The sequence below is a fragment of the Balaenoptera acutorostrata genome, chromosome 18 (genome assembly GCF_949987535.1).
Source record: "Balaenoptera acutorostrata chromosome 18, mBalAcu1.1, whole genome shotgun sequence".
Taxonomy (NCBI): domain Eukaryota; kingdom Metazoa; phylum Chordata; class Mammalia; order Artiodactyla; family Balaenopteridae; genus Balaenoptera; species Balaenoptera acutorostrata.
In genome coordinates this window covers 66926270-66950597 of record NC_080081.1, presented here as the reverse complement: position 1 = coordinate 66950597, position 24328 = coordinate 66926270, and the positions used below count along the sequence as shown (strand labels likewise).

At 41.2% G+C, this 24328-nt stretch overlaps 1 protein-coding gene across 1 annotated transcript in view; it reads left to right on the top strand.

The window, feature by feature from the left end:
• Positions 1–13290, top strand: part of FREM2 (FRAS1 related extracellular matrix 2) — a 145658-nt gene extending 132368 nt beyond the window's left edge. Inside the window, exons 19-24 of the mRNA XM_007193672.2 lie at positions 1162–1289; positions 1389–1523; positions 2274–2400; positions 3551–3738; positions 4315–4461; positions 7415–13290. Of these exons, the coding sequence (XP_007193734.2) occupies positions 1162–1289; positions 1389–1523; positions 2274–2400; positions 3551–3738; positions 4315–4461; positions 7415–7927 (1238 nt within the window). The 3' untranslated portion in view covers positions 7928–13290. The remainder of the gene's footprint in view (positions 1–1161; positions 1290–1388; positions 1524–2273; positions 2401–3550; positions 3739–4314; positions 4462–7414) is intronic.
• Positions 13291–24328: the final 11038 nt, after the last annotated feature.

The following is a 24328-nucleotide window of genomic DNA, read 5'->3' as shown; positions in this document are numbered from 1 at the left end:
GTGGCCAAAAAAAGAAAGAAAGAAAAGAAAAGAAAGAAAAGAAAACTCTACTGAGTTAATTTTAAGAGTTTTCCTTTAGATTGAGAGCATAGCCACAACATTCCCATTCTCTTCTCCAAATGTGTTGTCCAAAAATTTGAATTTTAGGTCATTTGTTCAGCGAGCACAGCTCTTCTCTAGGTACTGTAAGAAACCTTTAAAAAGGAGACAGAAGTACCACTTTCCTATTACACTGGTTTCAGACATGTTAACTAATTATCATAAGTATTAGCTATGTAATTTTACTAATTTGATGGATTGTGCTGTGAATATCAATAATGTGGCAGTCACTAACGTCCCGTGTCTAAGCTTTTTTAAAAAATTTCATTTCATTAGAAATAATTTTTTATTTGACTTCGCATTACTAAACTGGTTTGCACATTTTACTGGTGTGCCAACTCATGTCAGATTGGAAGAGGGAAATAATTCACGCACTGTCTTCTGTGTCCTTTTTTCTGGGTCGGATGGAGAGAATAAGGCTGAAAATTCAGGAAGAGAAAGACAGTTTGCTGTATTTTTGTGAGTCTGAGCTCTGAAATACAGAACCAAAAAGAATCATTTTGCTTTATTGTAATTGACTGTTCTGGAAAATGAGGATTTCCTGGCCTTTACAGTTCCCTTCCACGTGTCCACCTTTCTATTAAACTGAATCTTTGTTTAGCTATGATTGAGGCAATCTAATTAAAATTAGACTCCATTTATAAGTTGGGAGTGCCTGGCTCTGTGGATGCAAATAGTCTGAGGTTCTGTTCATAGCTTCAGTGCATAATGAGTGCATTCACATCAGCCTTTATTGAACGGCTGTGCCTCCCTGGAAAGTAGCCCTGAACGATTTGAGCATTTCTGTACAATTATCTTTTGACAGAATTACAGAGTGGAAAAAGCACTGCATTAGGAATCAGAAGGCACACATCCCAGCTGTGTGATCCCGGGAGAGTCACACAATCACTCTCAGCCCAGTTTCTTTAACTGCGAAATGAGGATTATTATACCGACCCTGCTACTTTGCAGGCTTATTATAAGAATAAATGCAAATAAGGTACCATAAGGCACTTTGAAAACTCCAAACTGTTATGCACTCTTTTAACCACGAGACCATTATTGTTCTTGGCATTTTTCTAGCGTCCTTCACAAGCTCAATGATCATGTCAGTTGATCACCCAGGTCTGATGTTTTCCCTGCGTCTCATAAGGAGTGAACCAACCTATAACCAGCCAGCCCAGCAATGGAGCTTTGTATCTGACTTTGCAGTAAGTGACTAAGGCTCTTCATTTTCCCTTGCTGCTGCGTTTGATTACATCTCAGATTTTTTAAATGAAAAACACGAATGTCCTCTCTGCTCCTTAAAGGTACGTGACTACTCGGGGACCTATACCGTAAAGCTGCTGCCATGCACCACTCCATCACATCAGGAGTACCGCCTGCCGGTCACCTGCAACCCCAGAGAGCCTATCACCTTTGACCTTGACATCCGATTCCAACAGGTGTGTCTCATAGAATTCTTTTCCCATGTAGGAGCCCACTTTGTTAAAGTCATAGTTTACTTTTATCAGTAAAAAAAAATTTTTTTTCTCACCCAATGACTCCAATTCTCACATGCTGAGAAAAAAAGGAAGTCAGACAGGAAGGGAACAAGGGAGGAAGGAAAGAAGAAAGAATTGCCCTTTATCCGTTGCTGGTTCGGTATATAAAATCCACAGGTTAAGAGTATGCAAGGGTTATTTCTTTTCTTATGGGATCTGATCTCCTCCTGGAGTTTGCTGCCTTGGAGATTTGAGAATTTTCCCTGGAGTTCTGTACTTCTTCATCTTGTTCTTGATCATCAAGGAGAATAAATATCCTGTAGTTCATGCCACCTCAGAGTACCTAGTTGCCAATATGTATTAAAAGAAATGTGATGGCATCTTTTGCCCAAGAACTCTTACTAAATGTTGGCCTTCCACTGTTTACAAGTCCCTTATACATTCCAGTAAACCAGTGGACATGAGCTCAAGCAATGCTAGTTAGTTCCATTCGAAAAATGATTTAACCTTGGCAGTTTTGTCTTCTTAAGAAGGACAAAGTCAGTGTTACAATTGCCTAAGAAGTTGGTTTGACTGGACATGAAAATTTCAGTGCAGTGTTTACCGTTCTTTATGTCAGCATACAATGCATGTGTGTATCTGCAAATAATGTGTTTGTGCACCACCAGAACCACCAACAACACATAAAAGGGCCTTTACACTTGGTTTTAGGTCAGTGATCCAGTGGCAGCTGAGTTTAGCCTGAACACCCAAATGTACCTGCTCTCCAAGAAGAGTCTCTGGCTGTCTGATGGATCCATGGGATTTGGACAGGAGAGTGATGTTGCCTTTGCAGAAGGTATCACTTTACAAACGAGAGGCCTGCTCATCTGTTTGCCGTTATATCTGTTGTCCTTTACTTTATTGGGATTGTGTTTGAGGGGGACAATTATAACCTCCTGTATGGTTTTGAGATTATAACTGGATCTTTATCATTTTGGCACGGAGGGGTCACTGAAATTGGATATATGTTACAGGATGGTTTTTATTCTGGGGAGGTTAACCTCTATTTCCCTTATCTAAATGACTTTTGAAACAAGTCTGGATTTTTTTCCTTGAATGTTTTTTTCAATTTGCATACACACCAATACTGCAGCTACATGAGAACATATAGTTCATGGGCAAGGGTTGTGCCTGTCTTGTTTAGTGGGATATTCCCAGAACCTAGCAAAATACCTAGTACACATGGTAGGTATTCAGTAGTAGCTGTGAAAGAGATGATGAAATACCAGGGAGTTTCCTTAAACCCTCTTTCAAAATCAAATAAAGCTGGGCTTGGGGAGGGAAGGATTAAGAGTTTGGGATTAGCAGATGCAAACTAGTATATACAGAATGGATAAACAACAAGATCCTACTGTAGAGCACAGGGAACTATATTCAATATCCTGTGATAAACCATCATGGAAAAGAATATGAAAAAGAATATATATATATATACGTATAGTTGAGTCACTTTGCTGTACAGCAGAAATTAACACAACATTGTAAATCAACTATATTTCAGTAAAATTTTTTTTAATTTAAAAAATGTTTAAAAATCAAATAAATCTAATTCAACGTTTTATTGATTTTTCTTTTTTAGTGTTATTCTATAATGATTTGCCTATATCTTGCCAACTAATATACTTATGTAAACTAGACTTTAGCCACAATGGGATGTTATGAATGTTAAATTATAGGCCAAGCCTTGAGGTTATTCCCACTACCGGCTGAGCATGTGAGGGTCAATAAATCTCCAGTACTTGTGGTCGTCTGCAAAGTGGTCTCATCTGAGGCCTGGGAGTGGACCGGATCCTGAAGCTAACGCAAAAAGGTCTTCAACATTTGATGCCAGATTAGGAAGAGAAGGAAATGCTTTCTAGTGTCATTATTGTCACAAACTGTTTGCAGTGTCACATAGACATACCTTATCACTTAACAGAAATAACATTTCCACGTCTCTGTTTCAGGCGATACAATTTATGGTCGGGTCATGGTGGATCCTGTCCAGAACCTAGGTGATTCCTTTTACTGCAGCATCGAGAAGGTGTTCCTGTGCACCGGAGCTGACGGCTACGTTCCCAAGTATAATCCAAAGAACGCAGAATATGGTTGCTTGGCCGACTCTCCTTCACTCTTATATAGATTTAAAATTGTCGTAAGTGCTTTGACCCAAACAATGAACTGGGTAGATACTCAAAGCTAATTGTTTCTGTCTTCTGTTTTAAAACAATAGCATCTTTTTAAATGAAACCAAACGGTGGCATTTTATGGTACAGTAAGTCCCCTACATATGAATGAGTTCTGTTCCAAAAGCGCATTCGTAAGTCCAATTTGTTCGTAAGTCCAACAAAGTTAGCGTAGGTACCCAGCTTACACAATCAGCTATACTGTAGCAGCTTCATCACTGCTGTTTTTACGCTTGTTTCTGGACATCCTGGGCTTGAAATAAAGATACTGTATTACTGTACTCTATACAGTACTGTACAGTACACAAAAGCACAACCACTTGTAGAGGATGCACGCACATGACAATGTACCCCAGAGACGTGAACTAATTTACGTGATTGGACACGCGAATGCACGTTTGCATCTTTGAAAGTTTGCAACTTGAAGGTTCATATGTAGGGGACTTACTGTAATTGGTACTTGCACAAAACTAATAGGAAAACTTTCTGCATTTGCAAAAGTTGGCATTATCTACAGCAATCCTCATTTTCCTTATTGCCTAAAGGACAAAGCTCAGCCAGAGACACAAGCCACCAGTTTCGGAAATGTCCTGTTTAATGCCAAACTGGCAGTGGATGACCCTGAAGCTATCTTGTTAGTGAATCAGCCTGGATCCGATGGCTTTAAAGTCGACTCAACACCACTCTTTCAGGTGGGCCAATAACAAGGTCACTTACAATAGGTGTGTAACCACATGCAAGTTACTTAACATCTGAGCACTTCAGATGTCTCCCATATAGAAGGCAGTAATTGTCATATTGCATAGAGTTAATGTGAACTTTGAGTAAAATAACACCCGTAAACCACACCAGACCATCCTGGGCTCATAGTGATCATTCCATAAATGTTAGCTATTATGTTTATTAATGTATTCATGTTATCTTAAGTCTACGTGTAATGAAGACCCTTATTCAGTCCAGAATATAAATCTAAATCTGATGGTTGGAAACTCTGCTCTTATTGTTCGAAACCTCCTTTCGGTTGACTTTTTGTGACCACCTTTATAAGAGTGATCTTGTGTGAACTGCTGGACTCAGAGAAACAATTGTGCACAGCCCAGGAATCTCTATTCTTTTTTTTTTTTTTAATATAAAGAAATTTATTTTGAAATAGAATAAAGTTTCAGGGGTACAACATAGTGTCACAATTTTAAAGGTTATACTCCATTTATAGTTATTATAAAATATTGGCTATATTCCCTGTGCTGTACAATATAGTCTTGTAGCTTACTTATTTTATACATGGTAGTTTGTACCTCTTAAACCCCTACTCCTATCTTGTCCCTCCCCTGCTTTCCTCTCCCCACTGGTAACCACTAGTTTGTTCTCTATATCTGTGAGTCTGTTTGTTTTCTTATATTTACTAGTTTGTTTTATTTTTTAGATTCCACATATAAGTGGTATTATACAGTATTTGTCTTTCTCTGTCTGACTTATTTTACTGAGCATAATACCCTCCAAGTCCATCTATGTTGTTACAAATGGCAAAATTTCAGTCTTTTTCTGGACGAGTAGTATTCCATTGTACATATATATACCACATCTTCTTTACCCATTCATCTGTTGATGGACACTTAGGTTATTTCCATATCTTGGCTACTGTAAATAGTGCTGCTATGAACATTGGGGTGCATATATCTTCTAGAATAAATGTGTTTGTTTTCTTTGGGTATATACCCAAGAGTGGAATTGCTGGATCATATGGTAGTTCTATTTTTAGTTTTTTGAGGAACTTCTATACTGTTTTCCACAGTGGCTTCACCAATTTACATTCCCATCAACAGTATACAATGGTTCCCTTTTCTTCAAATCCTCACAGCACTTGTTATTTGTGTTCTTTTTCATGATAGCTATTCTGACCAGTGAGAGGTGACAGCTTATTGTGGTTTTCACTTGCATTTCTCTGATGATTAATGATGTTGAGCATCTTTTCGTGTGCCTTTTGGCCATCTGTATGTCTTCTTTGGGAAAATGTCTACTCAGGTCTTCTGCCTATTTTTTAAATCAGGTTGTACTTTTTTTTTAACATCTTTATTGGAGTATGATTGCTTTACAATGGTGTGTTAGTTGCTGCTTTATAACAAAGTGAATCAGCTATACCTATACATATATCCCCATATCTCCTCCCTCTTGCATCTCCCTCCCACCCTCCCTATCCCACCCCTCTAGGTGGACACAAAGCACTGAGCTGATCTCCCTGTGCTATGCGGCTGCTTCCCACTAGCTATCTATTTTACATTTGGTAGTATATATAAGTTCATGCCACTCTCTCACTTCGTCCCAGCTTACCCTTCCCCCTCCCCATGTCCTCAAGTCCATTCTCTACGTCTGCGTCTTTATTCCTGTCCTGCCCCTAGGTTCTTCAGAACCATTTTTTTTTTTTAGATTCCATATATATGTGTTAGCATACGGTATTTGTTTTTCTCTTTCTGACTTACTTCACTCTGTATGACAGACTGTAGGTCCATCCACCTCATTACAGATAACTCAATTTCATTTCTTTTTATGGCTGAGTAATGGAATCTCTATTCTTAAATACTTTATAAACAAAGATAGAAAGTCCTAACCTAGAGATAGAAGGTAGAAAGAGACCCAGGAGACCATAACACTGAGCAGACAAATGAGACAAATTCAGAGATGTGTCCACATTGTGAATCCTTGGGGGAGCAAGTGCATCTTTTAGGATGTTTACTGAGAATTGTCCAAACAGGATGGGCTGGAGAAATATGTTATCTTTATTCCTCGTAAAGAAGGATGCTTGAGAAAACATGTCTGTTCTTCTGAATCTTTTCAAACAGGAAGTTAAGTTAAAGTATGATTTGTTTTGTTTTTGTTTTTAATGTTAACTCTGAAGGCACTTGACCTCTTCTAAATCCTAAAGGCTTCAAAGAGCCATCAGAAAATGCCTTCTTTTCACAAACCCTGGAAAAGCAGAAAAACTGACCTTTTCTATGGCCTTATGTGTAAAATACACAGCAAGACATACTGGAAAAGACTCTTGAGGTTCAGAAGGTCTGAGCTCTTGTCCTGCCTCTGATACTAACTAATTCAGTGACATTAGGCAAGTCACTTAACTGCTACGTATTCTCATTTACTCATTTTTTATTATTTAATTTTTATACAATTTTTAAAAGGTTACACTCCATTTACAGTTATTACAAAATATTGGCTCTATTCCCCATGTTGTACAATACATCCTTGTAGTCTTACACCCAATAGTTTGTACTCCCACTCCCCTACCCTTATATTGCCCCTCCCTCCCTTCCCACTGGTAACCACTAGTTTATGCTCTATATCTGTGTCATTCGCTCATCTTTTAAATGAGTAAGTTAGACTGTGTGATCCGGAGTTCTTTGCAACTCTGACAAGTCATAGCTTACCAAATATTTACCACCACTTGCTCCCTTAAGAGTTGCACAGCATATTTTATAGAGTGCTTTATACAAAGCCTTGCGCATACTACACGTGTAAAATATTAAGTATATGAATTCTGCAGGCTAAGTTAAATGATTATTATCTCTGCCATGAGTTTCTCTTGCAAAGAGTCATGAATTTTTAGGTTGGCATAGGCTTTAATTTTCTAATGACTAGAGTTGTGTTTTCTAGGTCGCTCTGGGTCGAGAATGGTACATACACACCATCTACACAGTAAGATCAAAAGACAACGCCAATCGAGGCCTTGGCAAACGAAGCGTGGAGTACCAATACCACTCTCTGGTGAGTAAAGGGAAGCCCCAGGCAACTACCAAGAGCCGGAAGAAGAGGGAAATCAGGAGCACAGCCCCGCTGGTGTGGGAAATCGGGGCTGAAAACAACCGCGGAACAAACATCCAGCACATCGCCCTGGACCGCAGCAGCAGGAAGCAGATCCCCCAGGGGAGGGTTCCTCCTGACGGCGTCCTGCCCCGGGAGCTCAACCGTCCCACCTCTGAGGTCAGCCTGGTCATGGTGGTGGGAGGCGTCGCGGTGGGACTCCTCGCTGTCTGCCTCACTGCCATCGCTGTGATGATGCACCAGGGCAAGAAGAGCGCCAGGAGGAAGGACACCCCCAAGGGCTCCGGCAGCGCCGAGCCCATGATGCTCCCGCGGGGCCACCACAGCGACAGCTCAGAGGTTTGATGGCCACAGGTGGAATTGAGCCTTTTCCTCAAGTGCGCAGGAAAAGACAATAGAAACCCAATGCTTCTGTCAACAGCAGAGAATTGGGGACTTCTGTGACAAAGCTGCTCAGAGGACCTGACTGTACTAGTGAACTTTGATTTGCATTCTGTCCACTCGTTCAGGCATCAAAGGACAAATTCAGACCACAGACCACATCTTTCCTCTTGCCCAGAAGGCATCAAGTATGTATCCAGATGTACACAGGGCCATAGATGGATGGTGAGGAAGGTACTTCTCATCTTAGGCATTTTCTCTACGCAGTAGAGATGAACCTATTCTACGGTGCTAACAGTCTCCTTCAGAAGTTTAAAAGGAGTCTATTGTTGCTATATTCGTATGTCTTGAAGGTGCAATTTTCACATTGTTTATTCATTGTAGAGCAGTTTATTACTGAAAAGGTTTTAATTGGTAGTCTCGAAGAATGATGAATACACTGTTTATTGTGACAAGTTTTCTAATAGGCGAAGACAGCATGGAATTACGACCGAGGGTAGCTCAGCCCACAAATCACATTTTTTCCTACTTGAGAGGGAGTGGAAGGAAAGACAGAGGGACAGTAATTCACTCACTTCAATTTGGATTGTTTCTCATCTTCGTCAGACCCTTCTTGTTTCATTTGCTTATTTAATTTTAAATTAAACCAAAGAATATGTTAAGTCTGGAGAAGATTGTTGAAGAGTGACTGCTCTGTTCCAGTACCTGGTCAGAAAGAGAATTCTTGCATGATAATACGGTATTGGTGCTCATTGGAGAGTGTTGGTGACATTTTGATGATGAAGAAATGCCATAGAGTTAGATTGACATTTACAAGACAATGTTCTTTAAGAACTGAGCCTAGATGTTTGCAGTATTGAACCCATAAATGATCAGGACAAATATTCTGATGGTGAAGGGAGATAGTGGTATTTATTAATATAATATGTTTAACCAAAGTGCCTCTTACCTATACTTTATAGAATAAAAGAACATTTTAACAATGACACATGAGTTTAACCCTCACACCAGCATCACACAGCAAGGTCCAAAACTCAAATTGTCCAGAAGACATTTTATTAGCTTTCTAATAGACACCTGGTCCAAACGAAGGGAATCCCTTCAACCGTCATTCCAGAGATGATCTTAGAGGTGGCCAGCATCATTGATCATACTCTTTTTTTTTTTTTTTTTGGCCATGCCACGCAGCATGCAGGATCTTAGTTCTCCCACCAGGAATCGAACCTGTGCCCCCTGCAGTGGAAGCGCAAAGTCCTATCCACTGGACCACCAGGGAAGTCCCGATCATATTCTTCCTTGATCAAAGAAGAAAACCTCACTCTGGCATCTTCAGTTCAGTGAACTGATGCAGTGTGGCCCATCTCAGTACCTAAAAATATAACTTGTAATACCGCTTACAGTGTTAAAAACCAAGGAACTTGAGTGAGCTTGCTTGGCAAGCTTCTCATTGTCTTTCTAAGCGATGTGCTTTCATCAAATAGCAAAATTTTCGATTGGAAAGGGAAAATGTCAGTAGTTTAGTGACCAATCTTCCAAAAGCTAGTAAATGTATTTCAAACGAAAATAAGGTCAGGAGAGAAAGAACCTGACCTAAAGACTAACCCTCAAGTGCTGCCTGGGGTCCTCTTTCATTTCTAGTTATAACCTGGCCAAGTTGGACATCCTGGTGGAATGGAGATTTTTAGAAGGCTAACCTCTCCTCAGGTCATACAGGCATTTCCAGCTTGGTGTCTGTGAGCACCAACCATCCCTTGATTGAAAAAAGGAAGCGACACTGGTGCTGGGAGAGAGGCCAAATGTATCCAATACATGCCTCTCTTCTTTGGGGCAGCTCTGTACTTGACATTCAAAGTCTTTTAAAGGATAGAGTAGACCGTAGTCTCCTTCCATTGGGGAATATACAAATGTCACCTACAACTCAAAGGTCTCCCAAAGGACTTATATAAAGAGAAAGTACTGTATAACCCAGGAGATCACTTATCAAATAAACATTAATACTTTCTTAATGATCCCCTTTTCTTTTGCTTTGCCCTCTGGTAGATGCTTAGTTACTTCTTTGGCTACCTTGTAATTTGTATAGGAATGAGCATGACTTAATCAACTTCAAATAGTGTGTGGACTTTTTACTACTTAGCATTGGATTCAGTGTGTGTAGACTGTTAGAACCTAAGTACTCTCAGTTGACTTTATGTTACGTTAGTAGTTAAGATGCTTCTGAGCCTGACTGTCATACAGCCTTAGGGGTCTCTGTGACTAAATATGTTATCAATGAAGCATCATTACAAGAAGTCTATTTTGAGCCTTTGGGCCAGGCTGATTTTTTACCATATTTCTCTCTACAGTGAGTTGTTCTAATGAGACGACTTTGGATAAATTGGAGTGCTTATATAATACAGAACACATCCTTTCCTAACAAAGAAAAATCTCTCCCTCTCTGCCCATCTCCTTCTCTCTCTCTCCCTCTTCTCTTCTTCCTTCCTTTCCTCCCAGTGAAAAAAGAGAGTCTGTGGGAAATAAGCAGATGTAGCTTTCTTAAGTGTAAACTTGGATTTCTGCATCATTTTCTTAATATTTATGTACTTAATGTGTGACTTAATAGACATTTAATCAAAAACTCTTTTTAGTGGAAAAAAGAATCAGACACAATGCTTTGTTGTGCAATAAAACAGACCCTTAGTTTCAATATTTTGTTTTTAGAGAATTATTCTGGTACAATCAGAATAAATACATAAAATAACTTCCATAGAGGCCAGGATATAAGCAGTAATAGCTCCTTAGATACTCATAGCTTCTGACTCCAATGAAAACAAGGTCTTGTTGACATTATATAGTAAACACAAAACACAAAACAATATTAAGCTTTAGTGCCTCACCTGGTATATGACACATGAAAATATCTAAGTGTGTTTTAACAATGGTTTTATTTATTTCAGTTAATTCCCTCAGTTAATGTTTACCAAATGCTCCCCTAGGATTAGCCACTTTGAGAGATTACATGGAAACCAAGCTACTCTCCCTGCACTCGGGCAGGTTGCCATCAAATGTGGCTCTTTCTTTGGCCTAAAGGGATCAAGATTTGTATTAGTTTCTCTCCTGGACAAAGAACACACCAGGCCCATCTGTAAACTATAATTTAAAAGTCTCTCTAGAGTACCAGCAGTAGAGTCTACTCTTCTCCATCTAAAGAACCCCACATGTTATGGATCATTCTGAACACAACTCTGATACAAAAGATTTCAAATCAGTAATTTAATGGAATCATCCTTTGCAAACCCACACAGAGAAAGTACATTGCAGAGATGTAGGTGGCCCTGCATATTCTTTTCCTCTTGATGGAAGACAGACCCCCTTTATCCCAAGAATGGGATATAACACCTAGACTCTTCTTCTAGTTCTGTAACATCATCAGCACCTCCTGAAGTCCACTCTTTCACAAGCATCACAATGTGTGAACAATGTGAGGAAAGGTTGGCTGGAATTCTGCTGCCATACTACTGCAGAGCATTTGTGACAAGAGGACCAACTCTTGTGAAGGGATTCAGCTCTGGAAGCAAAAAAAGAGCCTCTTTATCAAGTCATCTTACCTCTAATTATTTTCCAAGGTACCAACTCCAAAGTCAATTTTAAAAATGAAAACAGAACTGTGTAAAACCCATAGAGAGCCTTTCCTCATACAAATCAGTGCTAAAGGGTAAAGCAGCCCCCAACTGAGAAGTATTAGAGTAAGAATAACAGAGTGAAATGTAATGACATTTAGATTTTAAAAGCTGGAAATTTGATTTCAGCTACTGCTTTGAAAATATCTATTTAGTATCAACTTAAAAACCAACTTAGTCCTTTAATAGGAAAAAAAAATTTTTTTAAGATGCAAATGGTTTACAAATTAGAAATTTACATAATTGTATTAATTTGAAAACAAGCACATTATGGTTCTTTGAAACTTTCATTTTTTTTCTAGCCATGATAGCAATAATAAAAGGATGAAAACAGGTGTCTTCACTCACCATTTGGCAAATGAATGGGACTCAAAGATCCCACATTCCAACTTGTCAAGGCTTAGAAATGTATAATTTGGCCAGAAACTATAAATACTACTGTTATCTCTCTCTCTCTCTCTCTCTCTCTCTCTCATTCTGTCTCTCTCTATCTCACACACACACACACACACACACACACACACACGTGCATAAAAAAAAGCCAAACATCTCATTTCTAGAAAAGAACGACCCAAAAAACATAGTTCTACCCAAAAATGCCCATTATGAAGATTTTCAAGGTCAACGCAATTGTCATTTGTAAAAACAGACTATAGTGGGAGTTTCTTTGACATTAATTCAAAGGTTAATATGTTTCCTTGAGATTTTTCTCCTAGAATTGATCCCAGTATTACATAGTAATGACACAGGAGTTCTTAGAAAATGTCTTCCATAGGTTCAAAATATCCCTCACTGTTTATTTCTCTTTGTTTCCATATCCTTGGATGTTAAGAACATAATGCTTTGAGATTTTGGTAGTTATCTTTATTTTGATAAGAGATTTTAAAACAGAAGTGCATGGTATTTTCCTACAGTTTTTACTAGAAAGATTACACAGAAACATTTTAAATAGGGAAAGAAAGCCGATTCTGTCTTTAGAAATAAAGTTGATAAAACAAAATAGACTAATGTGAGACTCTTTTAATTGTATTGGGAGAAAAATGAGAATGTTGACTTTACAAACTTTTAAACAGTTTTGCTTTCTTCCCTATCTTTCAAGTGCATTTATTTTCTTTCCCCTGATATTTGTGTGCATTTTTTTCAGTATTGTGTTTTGCTAAAGAACAAATACAACAACATCAAAAACAACTGCTGTAGCAACAACACCTACTTTTACTTTGTTTTCTTTCCTTTTTCCTTCCTTTCTTCCTTTCTTTTCTTCTTTCTCTCATGGGCTTTGTTTTTTTCTCTCTCTGAGATTTGTCATTCTTCCAGTAATGTTTCGCTTTTCGTTTTGAAACCATTACCATTTTCACTAAGTCATTAGCATTCTCTTTCATCTGAAAGCTGGCAAGTGAGCACAGGGTTTTCCCAGTATCCCTTCTTTAGAAAATGTTCAGGCTTTTGGATGAAGGAAAAAAAAGAACTTCCTGCAAAAGATCAAAAACATCATGTTGAATAATGTGATGACAATCTGTGCCTTGCTTTTCTCTCAGTGGAGGTTCAACATTGACATTTAAGATGTAAAAAACAAAAAATCCCTGTAAGACTTTAATTGAGTAAGAATAAAAGGTCAAAGATCACATAGATGAAGTTGTTTTGGATGACTGAATACTTTGCAATGAAATAAATGGCAAAAAATTATTAAAATGTTAACGGCGTTGAAGTATTGATATTTAAAATTATAATCATCAGATGCACAAGACGTTTACTACTACCCAGACATGACCTCCACTGATTACATGATTCCTTAAACACTCTAAGTGAATTTCTACTACAGACATTATTTTTTTCTGATGTTTGGCCCTGTAACATAGGAAATGTCAGAGTTGTACCTTAAAAAAGAAGAAAGAAAAGAGAAATGTATACTTTAAAAACTAACATTAAAAATCAAGACCATTATAATAAAAATCACTTAAAATATAGAAAGGCAATTACTGGTAAGACTAAGAGAAAATTTCTGTAGGGGCCCACGTTAAGCAGATTACAAAAAGAAGTACAAAGCAGAGTCCTTCTCAGTGGCCTTAGGAATTCAAGCTTTTGGCAAGATATTTTAAGCCCATTTGTCTATACAAAACAACTTTATCCTGGACAAGGAATTGTATGTTTTATAATCATTTTAAGTGCCTGCTTCTGTACCAAGCGCCCTCCAAAACACTCAGCAAATTTATATTTATCTAGCCACTGAGTGACATAACTGTGTGTAATAGAATTATTCACAGAACTTAATAGCCTTTGTGATTTTCCCATGGGAATTCTTCAAAAACATTCAGGGTCTAGTTTTTTTTCATCTATTTACTAGGGCACTGCATACTTGCTGGATACTGAAGTTTATCCCTGGGAATTCAATTATGCAAATAATTTGGAGCCATTCAGTCTTAAATCCATGTCTAAAATAATTCTTGCTACCACTTGCACCTGTTTTCCTTCAAAATATACCACATGTTGAATATTAATAAAGCCCATATAAATATAAAAGTGTTAAAATGGCCAAGTTATAGTGGTGCATTTTATAACTTTCATTCACACTAAGATCACGGAATCCCCGTAGTCTGCAATGAGTGGCAGTTATTTCCATTCTGGTTCTAGAGACTTGAGGTTCTGCAGGCTTTCACCCTGGGACCCGTGCTCCCACTACCCCCTTAGTGCTGGTGGTAAAATATTGCTGCTCCTCTGGGTCCTAGTGTCTGCCTACCCGTTGTAGGCAGGGGCAATGTAGAGTTAGAGGCAACAACATATTTAGGTGACTAACATTTTGTCCCGGGGAGCAGGGTGACAAGACCTTGCTAAGCTATGAAACTCTGCCCAGCTACACTGGTGAGGATGAATCAACTGATCTGATCTATTGCTGGGTGTCTTTACTGCCAAGGAGACTAGTCACTTTTATGCAAAGTTAACCTAACTCAATCATTACTTGATTCATTTTTAATATCATTTGATTAATTTTAAATTAATAATTTATTAATTTTAAATTAATAATTTATTTTAAATTAATTAGTATTTTAATTTAACACCAGAAGGAAATGTAAAGACAGCCCCTTATAACTGTTGAAGACAAATCACCCCAAAGGGGCAAAGTACACAAAAGAAGGCGGAGTCGGGGGAAAAGAACTCCTGTGTCAAAGCTCTTCCGGCACTTCCAAGGCTCAGGGGAGAAATGGTCATGTTTTAGGAAAAATGTTGTGATCAGCAACAGAAATGTGTGGCTCAGTCAGTCCTCACCATAGGAGAAAAAGAAGGTGTGTGTGGTAGGGAAATTTCCAAGCTGCGTGGGACAAAGCCTGACCTTCGGGAGGTTGGGGAAGGGAACCAAGGAAAGGAAGATTCATGATCCAGCCCCACCAGAATATTGACAGTGGGAGGTAGGATCTCCCTGCCAGAAAGTCACAACCACCCCAGAGGCACCCAATTTAAAAGAAAAGCCCCCAAACCAGATTTAGTCAAAGTGGACCTGACTAGAAAAAAAAGCCATCAGGAGCAGAGTCAGGCCCGTTTGAGACTACACTCTACTGATTCCTCCTTAACCGCCCCCCAAGCCAGGAAACTGCCCCAAAGGAAGTTGGATAGGAATCTTTGAAAATCCTATTCCCAACAGCTCCCAAAGCATTTCAGGATGTTAAGATCTCATCCTAGAAATTTAAATGTGACTAATTGCAAAGTGACAAAAGGTAGTAGATAGAATAAGATTATATCCAAAGGAAATTGGGGCAGGTCAGAGATGCGTGCAGGGTACTCATCAGGGGAAGAATATTTGGAGAAAGGTATATGCAAAAAGAGGTCAAAACATTTCCCCAGACCTTCCTCAGAGTTGAAACCATTCAGAAGACAATGAGTCAGAAACACACAGGCTGCATTAGAACACATGGGAGCTGAGGCCTGACGTCGTTCTGCCACTTCTGATGAGGACAGGACGGGCCCCCATCCCCTTCCACAGCACTGCCACCATTTGGCTTGAATTCTAGAGAGACCGCTAAATCAAGAGGCACTGCTGATACCCAAGTGGCAGAAGAGAAGGCCTCAAAGGCAGTGGCCTGAATCAAAGAAGCTTTGTTTATAATTTACAGATGGATGGTTTTCTGTTGGAACGACCTACACAGTATATTATTTCCAGGGGCATTTTCTGTACATTAAAACAGGGGTCTGCTCGGTGTAGATGAATTCTCTAATTCATCTCCTTGGAGATGAGCCCTCCTTCTATGGAGATGAGGACCCCAGGCTCATGACTTGGTGTTTTTAAACCTAAGTTTTGTTATAATTCAGGTACGACACGGCCAACAGGTCAAGAGACAACTGCCATTGAAAAGATAGTTTAATTATGCTCACAGATCCCACGAGGAGCTGGCACGCTGCATGCACCACCAGGGCACGAGGGGAGCAACTGTGCCCATCAGGAGGCAAGGGGCTTCCCTGGTGGCGCAGTGGCTGGGAATCCGCCTGCCAGTGCAGGGGGCACAGGTTCGAGCCCTGGTCCGGGAGGATCCCACGTGCCGCGGAGCAGCTCGGCCCGTGCGCCGCAACTACTGAGCCTGCGCTCTAGAGCCCGTGCCCCGCAGTGCGGGAGGCCACAGCGGTGAGAAGCCCGCGCGCCGCAGCGAGAGATGCCCCCGCTCGCGCAGCAACGAAGACCCAACACAAAAAAAATCAGGAGGCAAAAGGAGCAAAGGCAAAGTGCAGGCAAGAGCCTTTATCGTGGTTTCCATGGGAAGGAATGGGTGAGGCAGGTAAATGGTTTAGGACTTGCTGGTTTGAATCATTTCACTGGGCCCCAGGACACCGAGCTGTCCCTAATTATCTGGTCCCTAATTATCTGGTACCTGGCGCTGGGGTGCTTAGGGCAGATGGTATGGCCCAGGGTGTGAGGGCCAGATAAAGGAGGTGGTGGGGTTAGGAGCTCTGAATTATTTGGTGTGCGTATGAAAGGCACAAATGTCTAGGAATTGATTAGCCCTCTTTGACTGTGTCTTAAGGGCAGAGTTAAGTAGACTCTAGAAGAACTAGGATCTTTTCATCTCAACTCCCAAGATATTTAATTATACTCCAAACCAGAGCAATAAGCACAGAGACCTTCAAAACCAGAGTCAAACAGATAAAAATTTTAGACTATTTCTTTCCTCCTCGCAAATAGTACTCAAATCCCTCAGCAAAAGGTAAAAGAAGGAAAAGCCAAGTTTGTGAGAAGCAATGAGGAGTCTTCTGCCCCAGTTGTGTCCAGCCCCCCGGGCTCTCAGTCCAGCCACGGCAAGTTCCTAGGAGTTGTGAGCAGAGAAACAAGACACGGGGAGGTGCACGTGGCTGGATGGGCCTTTTTTTATGTTTCAGAGGAAATCCGAAATGAGTGAATTTTTGGCCAGTGAACAGGAGAGGCCCCTTTGCCAAACTTACTAATTAATAAATCAGTTGTTTTTATAAGGCAATGAATACAATGTCCAAATAGCCAAGAAACAGTCATAGGGGATTTTCAACTCAGTTTGAATTTCTACCCAAAGTAACAGTAATTACTAATCATATCTCCTGGAATTGCTGTTTTCCCCACAATCTGCTAGTGAATTGACTTTCTTCTTTAACTTAAAGGTCAAAAAAAAAAAAATGGAGATACTCCCCATGCCCCATCCTGCCCCTGCCACTACATGGAGGGACAGACAAATATTAACACAGGGTCAAGTTCCTCAAATGTACTGTGGCCTGCGCTTCTCTCGCTAAAGGTGTCTTGCCTCCCTCTTTTATACCTAAGGTAATTGACAGGGATGTCATCCAATTCATATTTTTCTTTTGTGATTTGGAGCACCAGGGAGGGATTTCTCCCTTTTCTAACAGATACTACAAAGTTACAAGCAAGCAAAAATTATGTTGACAGAGGAATTTCTATCTTGGCTGATTAAAAAAAAAAAAAGATGGAACAACTTCTGGAAATATTTAATACTTGTGTTCTCTCTCCTGGACTTAGTCTTGAGCGCCCTGCCTTTCTGGGGCAGATTAACAAGCCCATAGGTTCAGAGACGAAGGCTGAGGTAGGGTTCCACCCATGCAGGAAGGAGGGCGAGTTTATGATTCTCTGTAACACCAGTTAATGGAGCATCTGGAGTCTTATCTCATGTTTTCCCAGATTCCAGATTTCCCAACATCAGTCAGGCAGTCCTGACTTTTATTGAAGAGAAAATCTGTCTAGAGATATTACTGTTTCCTTAAGCAACTCAATAAAAAGACAAAACAAAGAAAAAGCCACAGGGTTAGTTCAACTATTTTGTAAGCTGACTTCAGAAATAAAAGTTTTATTCTATTTCTTAGGTATATCACACATATTACAAAGAAGGGATAAATGGCATTATATGATATTTGATCAGAAAATGGATTCCATTTTGACAGAATCCTGGAGAAGACCCAGACATTTTGGCCTATAGAAATTTACCATAATTTTATTGACTGCATAAAATCCAGGGATATACACTGGGATCAGTGTGGACTCTGGATTAGGCTGGATTCAAAGAAATAAATTTTCACAAAAATTCTCCTGATGAAATACTACATTATCTTCAAATCTCCACTCAATTACATTTCTTCCTATTACTACAAACTGCGCTTCTCATTAAAAAGAAAAAGCTGTGAGGGGTTCCTTCCATTGTCTGCCTTCCTAGGACCTCACTGTCTTTCTGATATTTTATGTTATTTATCAGAATCATTTGGATTCCACATGTTGGCAACCTACCATATGGATTCTATACCGAATTAGAAGATCGATGTTATCTAAATTTTACATATCAGGGAAGGATATGTTATTGTGAAATGAGTAAGACTGAGTCCACTAAGAGGCCTCAAGGAGCTTAGGGTCCAATTGAGGAAGCAAGACTTCGCATACGAAAAGCTCTAGAAGATCTCCAGTGATGAGTATCAGTTAAATACACCTGCGTGAGATGTCAGTAAATAACCAGGACATGCATGTGCTGTGGAAGACAGGGAAGGGGTCTGCAGGTGTACCGAGCAAGACTTCAAGGGAGAATTGAGACTAATGGATGGGTTGGGTTTGGACTAAGAGAACCCAGAGGCAGGCTCAATTTATAAGCTGTCTGATCAGTTTTGAGCAACTTATCAATTAGATGTTTAATTAGGGACAAGGAATGAGACAGGAAGTTTGTGGCTGGACTATGAAGAACTTTGAGGTCACAGGTTAAGACTACAGAGTAAGGTCAATATAAAAAATGGGTTTTTGCACTTCATAGTGACCAGGCATATGGTAGATTCTCAAGTTTTTGTTGAATAACCACATAGTTAGTGAAAGAAGTTTCTTCTTTATAAGAGATTTTCAGGAGAAAATCTGAGAAAGATTGAATTAGAAAAAATACCATTTGCAACTCAATGAGAATAATGTAACTGGGCAAAATAGGTGCTAAAAATGTTATCAGAAATATTGATTGGGGGCTTCCCTGGTGGCACAGTGGTTAAGAATACGCCTGCCAGGGCTTCCCTGGTGGCGCAGTGGTTGAGAATCTGCCTGTTAATGCAGGAGACACGGGTTCGAGCCCTGGTCTGGGAGGATCCCACATGCCGCGGAGCGGCTGGGCCCGTGAGCCACGGCTGCTGAGCCTGCGCTTCTGGAGCCTGTGCCCCGCGACGGGAGGGGCCGCGATAGTGAAAGGCCCGCGCACCGCGATGAAGAGCGGTCCCCGCACCGCGATGAAGAGTGGCCCCCACTTGCCGCAACTGGAGAAAGCCCTCGCACGAACCAAAGACCCAGCACAGCCAAAAATAAATAAATAAATAAATAAATAAAATTAAAAAAAAAAAAAAAAAAAAAGAATACGCCTGCCAATGCAGGGGACATGGGTTCGATTCCTGGTCTGGGAAGATGCCACATGCTGCGGAGCAACTAAGCCCGTGCGCCACAACTACTGAGCCTGCGCTCTAGAGCCCGTGAGCCATGAGCCACAACTACTGAGCCCGTGTGCCACAATTACTTAAGCCCACGTGCCTAGAGCCCACGCTCTGCAACAAGAGAAGCCACAGCAATGAGAAGCCCACGCACCACAATGAAGAGTAGCCCCCGCCGGCCGCAACTAGAGAAAAGCCCGCGCACAGCAACGAAGACCCAACGCAGCCAAAAATAAAATTAAATTAAAGAAAAAAACCCAAGAAATATCGATGGGGAACTGAACAGCTGGTGACCTAGTCAGCATCACCAAGTGAGACAGCCAGACGCTGAGTGCGCCCTGATGGGGTCCAGGAGGACGTGCTGGGCTGCACGTGCTCTTGCCACAAACTGGTCCTGAATGGAATCACGCTTCCAGATCTAATTAACCAGTTTACCGGAAACAATGCTAAACAACATCAACAAAATTCAGAAAGAGGAAATTCTAGAGGACAAACAACCCACTTTCTCCAACAAACAAAGGGCACAGAAAGAAACAGGGGATGTGAACATGTAGATTAAGTGAAATTAAGAGGCCGATGAAACCAAGGCCCTCTTTGTGAGAACTTAGGATTCTTAACTCAAGCAACCTACAGGTAAAAAGATATTTTTAAGACGATTGGAGACATTTTAACATGGACTGAGTATTAGATGATATTATATGACACATAGTTCTTGCTGATTACAGTTACATACTGGTTTACATGATATAGTGTCTGAAAATCTCCAGAGATGAAGAAGTGACACCAAAATTACTGGCTGCAGAACCACGCTGTGCTGCTAGATCATCACCAGCAAAACACGTGTCACGTGCCACCGCCTCTCTCCCATTTAATTCTGTTCCAAACTCAGGCCACACACCTGTGCATTTCATTGGATAAATCTAATAAACATCTCTAATGGTAGCTTTATTTCACCCTTTAGGACATGAAAGGCCAGGCTTTGCTGGCTAGATCACAGAGTTTTGTGTAAGAGACATCCAGACAGGAAGAGAAAGGGGTGGGAACCTACCCTGCTCTAGTATCAGAGGACAGCGGGAAACGGGGGTTAAGAGAGAGAGAGACAGGGGCGGGGGGGGGGGGGGGGGGGAGGAAGGGAGGGAGGGAGCGAGGGAAGGAAGGAAGGAGAGAAGGAGGGGTGACTGGGAGGCTGATTGGGTAAGAGAGGATTACAGCAAGAGCAAGCGGGGTCTTGCCCCTCCGCCTACCATTTCCCATTTACGACTCTGGAAAGAGATCACCTGTCCAGGGATCCCTGTTCCAAGGTTGCGCACAGCCAAACACACTAGTACACAGTGCCTGCGATGTCCACAGCCACTAGAAATTGTATTGGCCCAGCAGCTAAGGGGCAATGCCTGGGGCAACACAGGGGGACTTCAGACTCCGCCTCAGCAGTATGGTCAGTGTCACGCCTTGCCTGTCGTTAAAACAGGAAAACCACCTGAAGGGGGTTCTCTGCACTGGCTTAAATGGGGTGGTACTGGGACTGCATCTCAAGAAGATTGGACACTTCCTTCTCTCCAAAGAGGTTGTCAATTATTTCTCCCTCCTAACTCTGCCCTCGCTTCCAGCTTCCCTCGCCCAGAAGGAACACACTTTAGCCTTATTCTGAGAGCAAGTGTGACTGTATTTTGAATATCATCCTTGACACTCACATTCCAGGAGAGCTCTGACCTTTCCTGATTCTTCTACAGTCCTTTGCCCCCAGATATATTTACTTTCAAAGGAGCTCTCTTTAATCAGCCTTTAGTAACTAATATAATAAATGACCTATGGTAATGCTAAAGAACTAATGAAGCTGAATGCTGGAAGGCGGAGAGCAATTTGAATCTTCTGGAGGGTTTTCAAACCACACCTGCCGCGGCCCCGGAGATTCTGCTAGAGCTCTCACACCCCCATTCCCACCCCATGGGATGTGGGCAGGCTGCTCGTTTTGAAAAAGAATTTCCAGTGAGTGAGAGAACGATGACCTTCAGGGAGAACCACTAGTTTAGAGTTTGCTGTATGCTGACCGGAAAGATTTGCATTTTCAGTGCCATCACAGAAACCCAAAGAAGGGATAACTGAAGATTGCTGGCACTGGCTAGGAAAAGATTTGGGCAGCAAAATGTCCTTGTATAAGTAGGGCCTCCCCGCTCAGGTGTCCTCAATGCCACAGCCCTGGCCTGTGGCGAGTCTCTGCACCACTGTCCGTGAGACGTAGGGTCACTGGTGAAGTGTCTACCTGGTGTGACTTCCTGGACTCAGATACTGGCTGACGTGGATGAACGATGCTAGATTTTTGTCTGTTAAAATGCAAATATTTGCCCTATAAGAAAAAAATCTGAACGTCAGTGAGTTTAAAAATGAGTACTAGAGTCAGTAGAATCTACTGAAAAATTCATAAGACGTGAATTGAACAAAAATCCTATCAAGTATGATATGGTTTCATGGGAAACATAGGTTACAAAACCAAAGGTAGAGTGGGATCCCCGTTTTGCATTTATATGAAGACAGTACCTGTATGTTGAGGGGAGCGCGTGGAGGGGATGTGAGTGGAGACGGGGGTAGATGGAGGGGCAGGAATGTGAAGGTAGGGGTGATGCGGGAAGTGTGGGTGGGGTGTGGAAGGGAGTGTGAGTGTGTCAGGGTTCGTGTGTGCATGCTCTCACAGGCCTAAACACAGCAGAAACTATAGTGGGCACCCAGACTTCTAAAACCTTGAAGGTTGGTATTGAAGGCAAAAAAGCAGTGCAAGGGCTCTGTCACTCGTCCACCCAGCTGCCCCCAGTGAAACTCAATGATGTTTAAGAGCAAGAACTTTGGAGTCAGACCTGGCTTTCAATCCTCACCCAACGCTCACGAGCTGAGGGACCCTGGACAAGTTATGCAGCCTCTTGACATCATTTTCTCATCTGTAAAACGAAGATATTTCTTAGCGTCCATACGGGACCGGGCACAGTGTCACACATGGCAGACATTCGATAAACGGTAACTTTAAAAAATTCTAGCCCATTGCTCAAAATGGATCCGGAAAGAAAACTGCACCATGGCAACAAAATAATCTCCAAGAGAGCAATTTTGAAAATATATGCACATTCTATGGCTTCTTTATTTTTAAGAGGTTTTTTGGTTTTTGGTGTTTAGAGAGGAAGAATAGAGTTTGCAAGCTATTCTTGATGACTTGTGGTTCTTGGGACTAATGATAGAGTGAAAACATGAAGCCCACAGGCTAATGTTCCCCAGGGATTTCTACCAACCAAACCTTGTACAAGCATTCTCACTTGTAAGCAAACAAACTGACCGGAGCTTGCAGCCTCCTTATGCCTTGTCTCACCCTCTGACAAAGGTGCTGGGAGGCTGAGATTGGCCCCCAGCCCCAGCAGGAGGACACACAACCAGAGAGTCGAATGCAATCTGCCTAGAGGAGGTGGTGATAAATTTGCAGCCGGAAGCCTCATGCCTCTTTAGTCTTTTTTTTTTCTTCGGGTGGAATAATCTTTATTTTTACTAAATGATTAGTCTTCTAAATAATTAGAAAGCTTCTATAAAATTAGTATTTCTAGGTGATTTCTGTATTATATGTTACTTCCATTTTTCTCTTTTTTTTTTACTGGAGTATAATTGCTTTACAATGTTGTGTTAGTTTCTGCTGTACAACAAAGTGCATCAGCTATGTGTATACATATATCCCCTCCCTCCTGGACCTCCCTCCTATCCATCCCACCCATCTAGGTCATCACAGAGCACTGAGCTGAGCCCCCCATGCTATACCACAGGTTCCCACTAGCTATCTATTTTACACATGATAGTGTGTTTAACATCAAAATCAATCACAATTTTAAGCATTGTGGGGTTTTGCTGTAACGATTGGAAATTTAGCCAATAATAAATTTAGCCAACTTTGGAATTAGGAAGCAAATAGCTAAGTATTAGAAATTTAGCCAATAATCACTTTGGAATTATACAGCAAATAGCTAGTAGAAATATGTGTTACTTTGCAGATTATCTAGAGTGCTTCTTAAACCCATTAAAAAGTAATTCTGGGGTTTCCTTGGTGGCGCAGTGGTTAAGAATCCGCCTGCCAATGCAGGGGACACGGGTTCAAGCCCTGGTCCGGGAAGATCCCACATGCCGTGGAGCAACTAAGCCCATGTGCCACAACTACTGAGCCTGCCCTCTAAAGCCTGCGAGCCACAACTACTGAGTCCCTGTGCCACAGCTACGGAAGCCCGCGTGCCTAGAGCTCGTGCTCCACAACAAAGAGTAGCGCCCGCTTGCCACAAGTAGAGAAAGCCCACGCGCAGCAACGAAGACCCAATGCAGCCAAAACTAAATAAATAAACAAATTTTTAAAAAAGTAATTTCCCCCAGCTACTACAAGAAAGTTCCTGCTCTAAGTCAGGGACACCTACTCACTGATTCTCATAAGAATAATGCAAAGTATGTTTATGTTCTTAAAAATAAAAGTAGGGCTTCCCTGGTGGCGCAGTGGTTGAGAATCTGCCTGCCAATGCAGGGGACACAGGTTCGAGCCCTGGTCTGGGAAGATCCCACATGCCGCGGAGCGGCTGGGCCCGTGAGCCACAACTACTGAGCCTGTGCGTCTGGAGCCTGTGCTCCCAACAAGAGAGGCCGCTATAGTGAGAGGCCCGCGCACCGCGATGAAGAGTGGCCCCCACTTGCCGCAACTAGAGAAAGTCCTCGCACAGAAACGAAGACCCAACATAGCCAAAAATAAATTAATTAAAAAATAAAAAAATTTTAAAAAAAAGTAGTATATGGCCCTTCT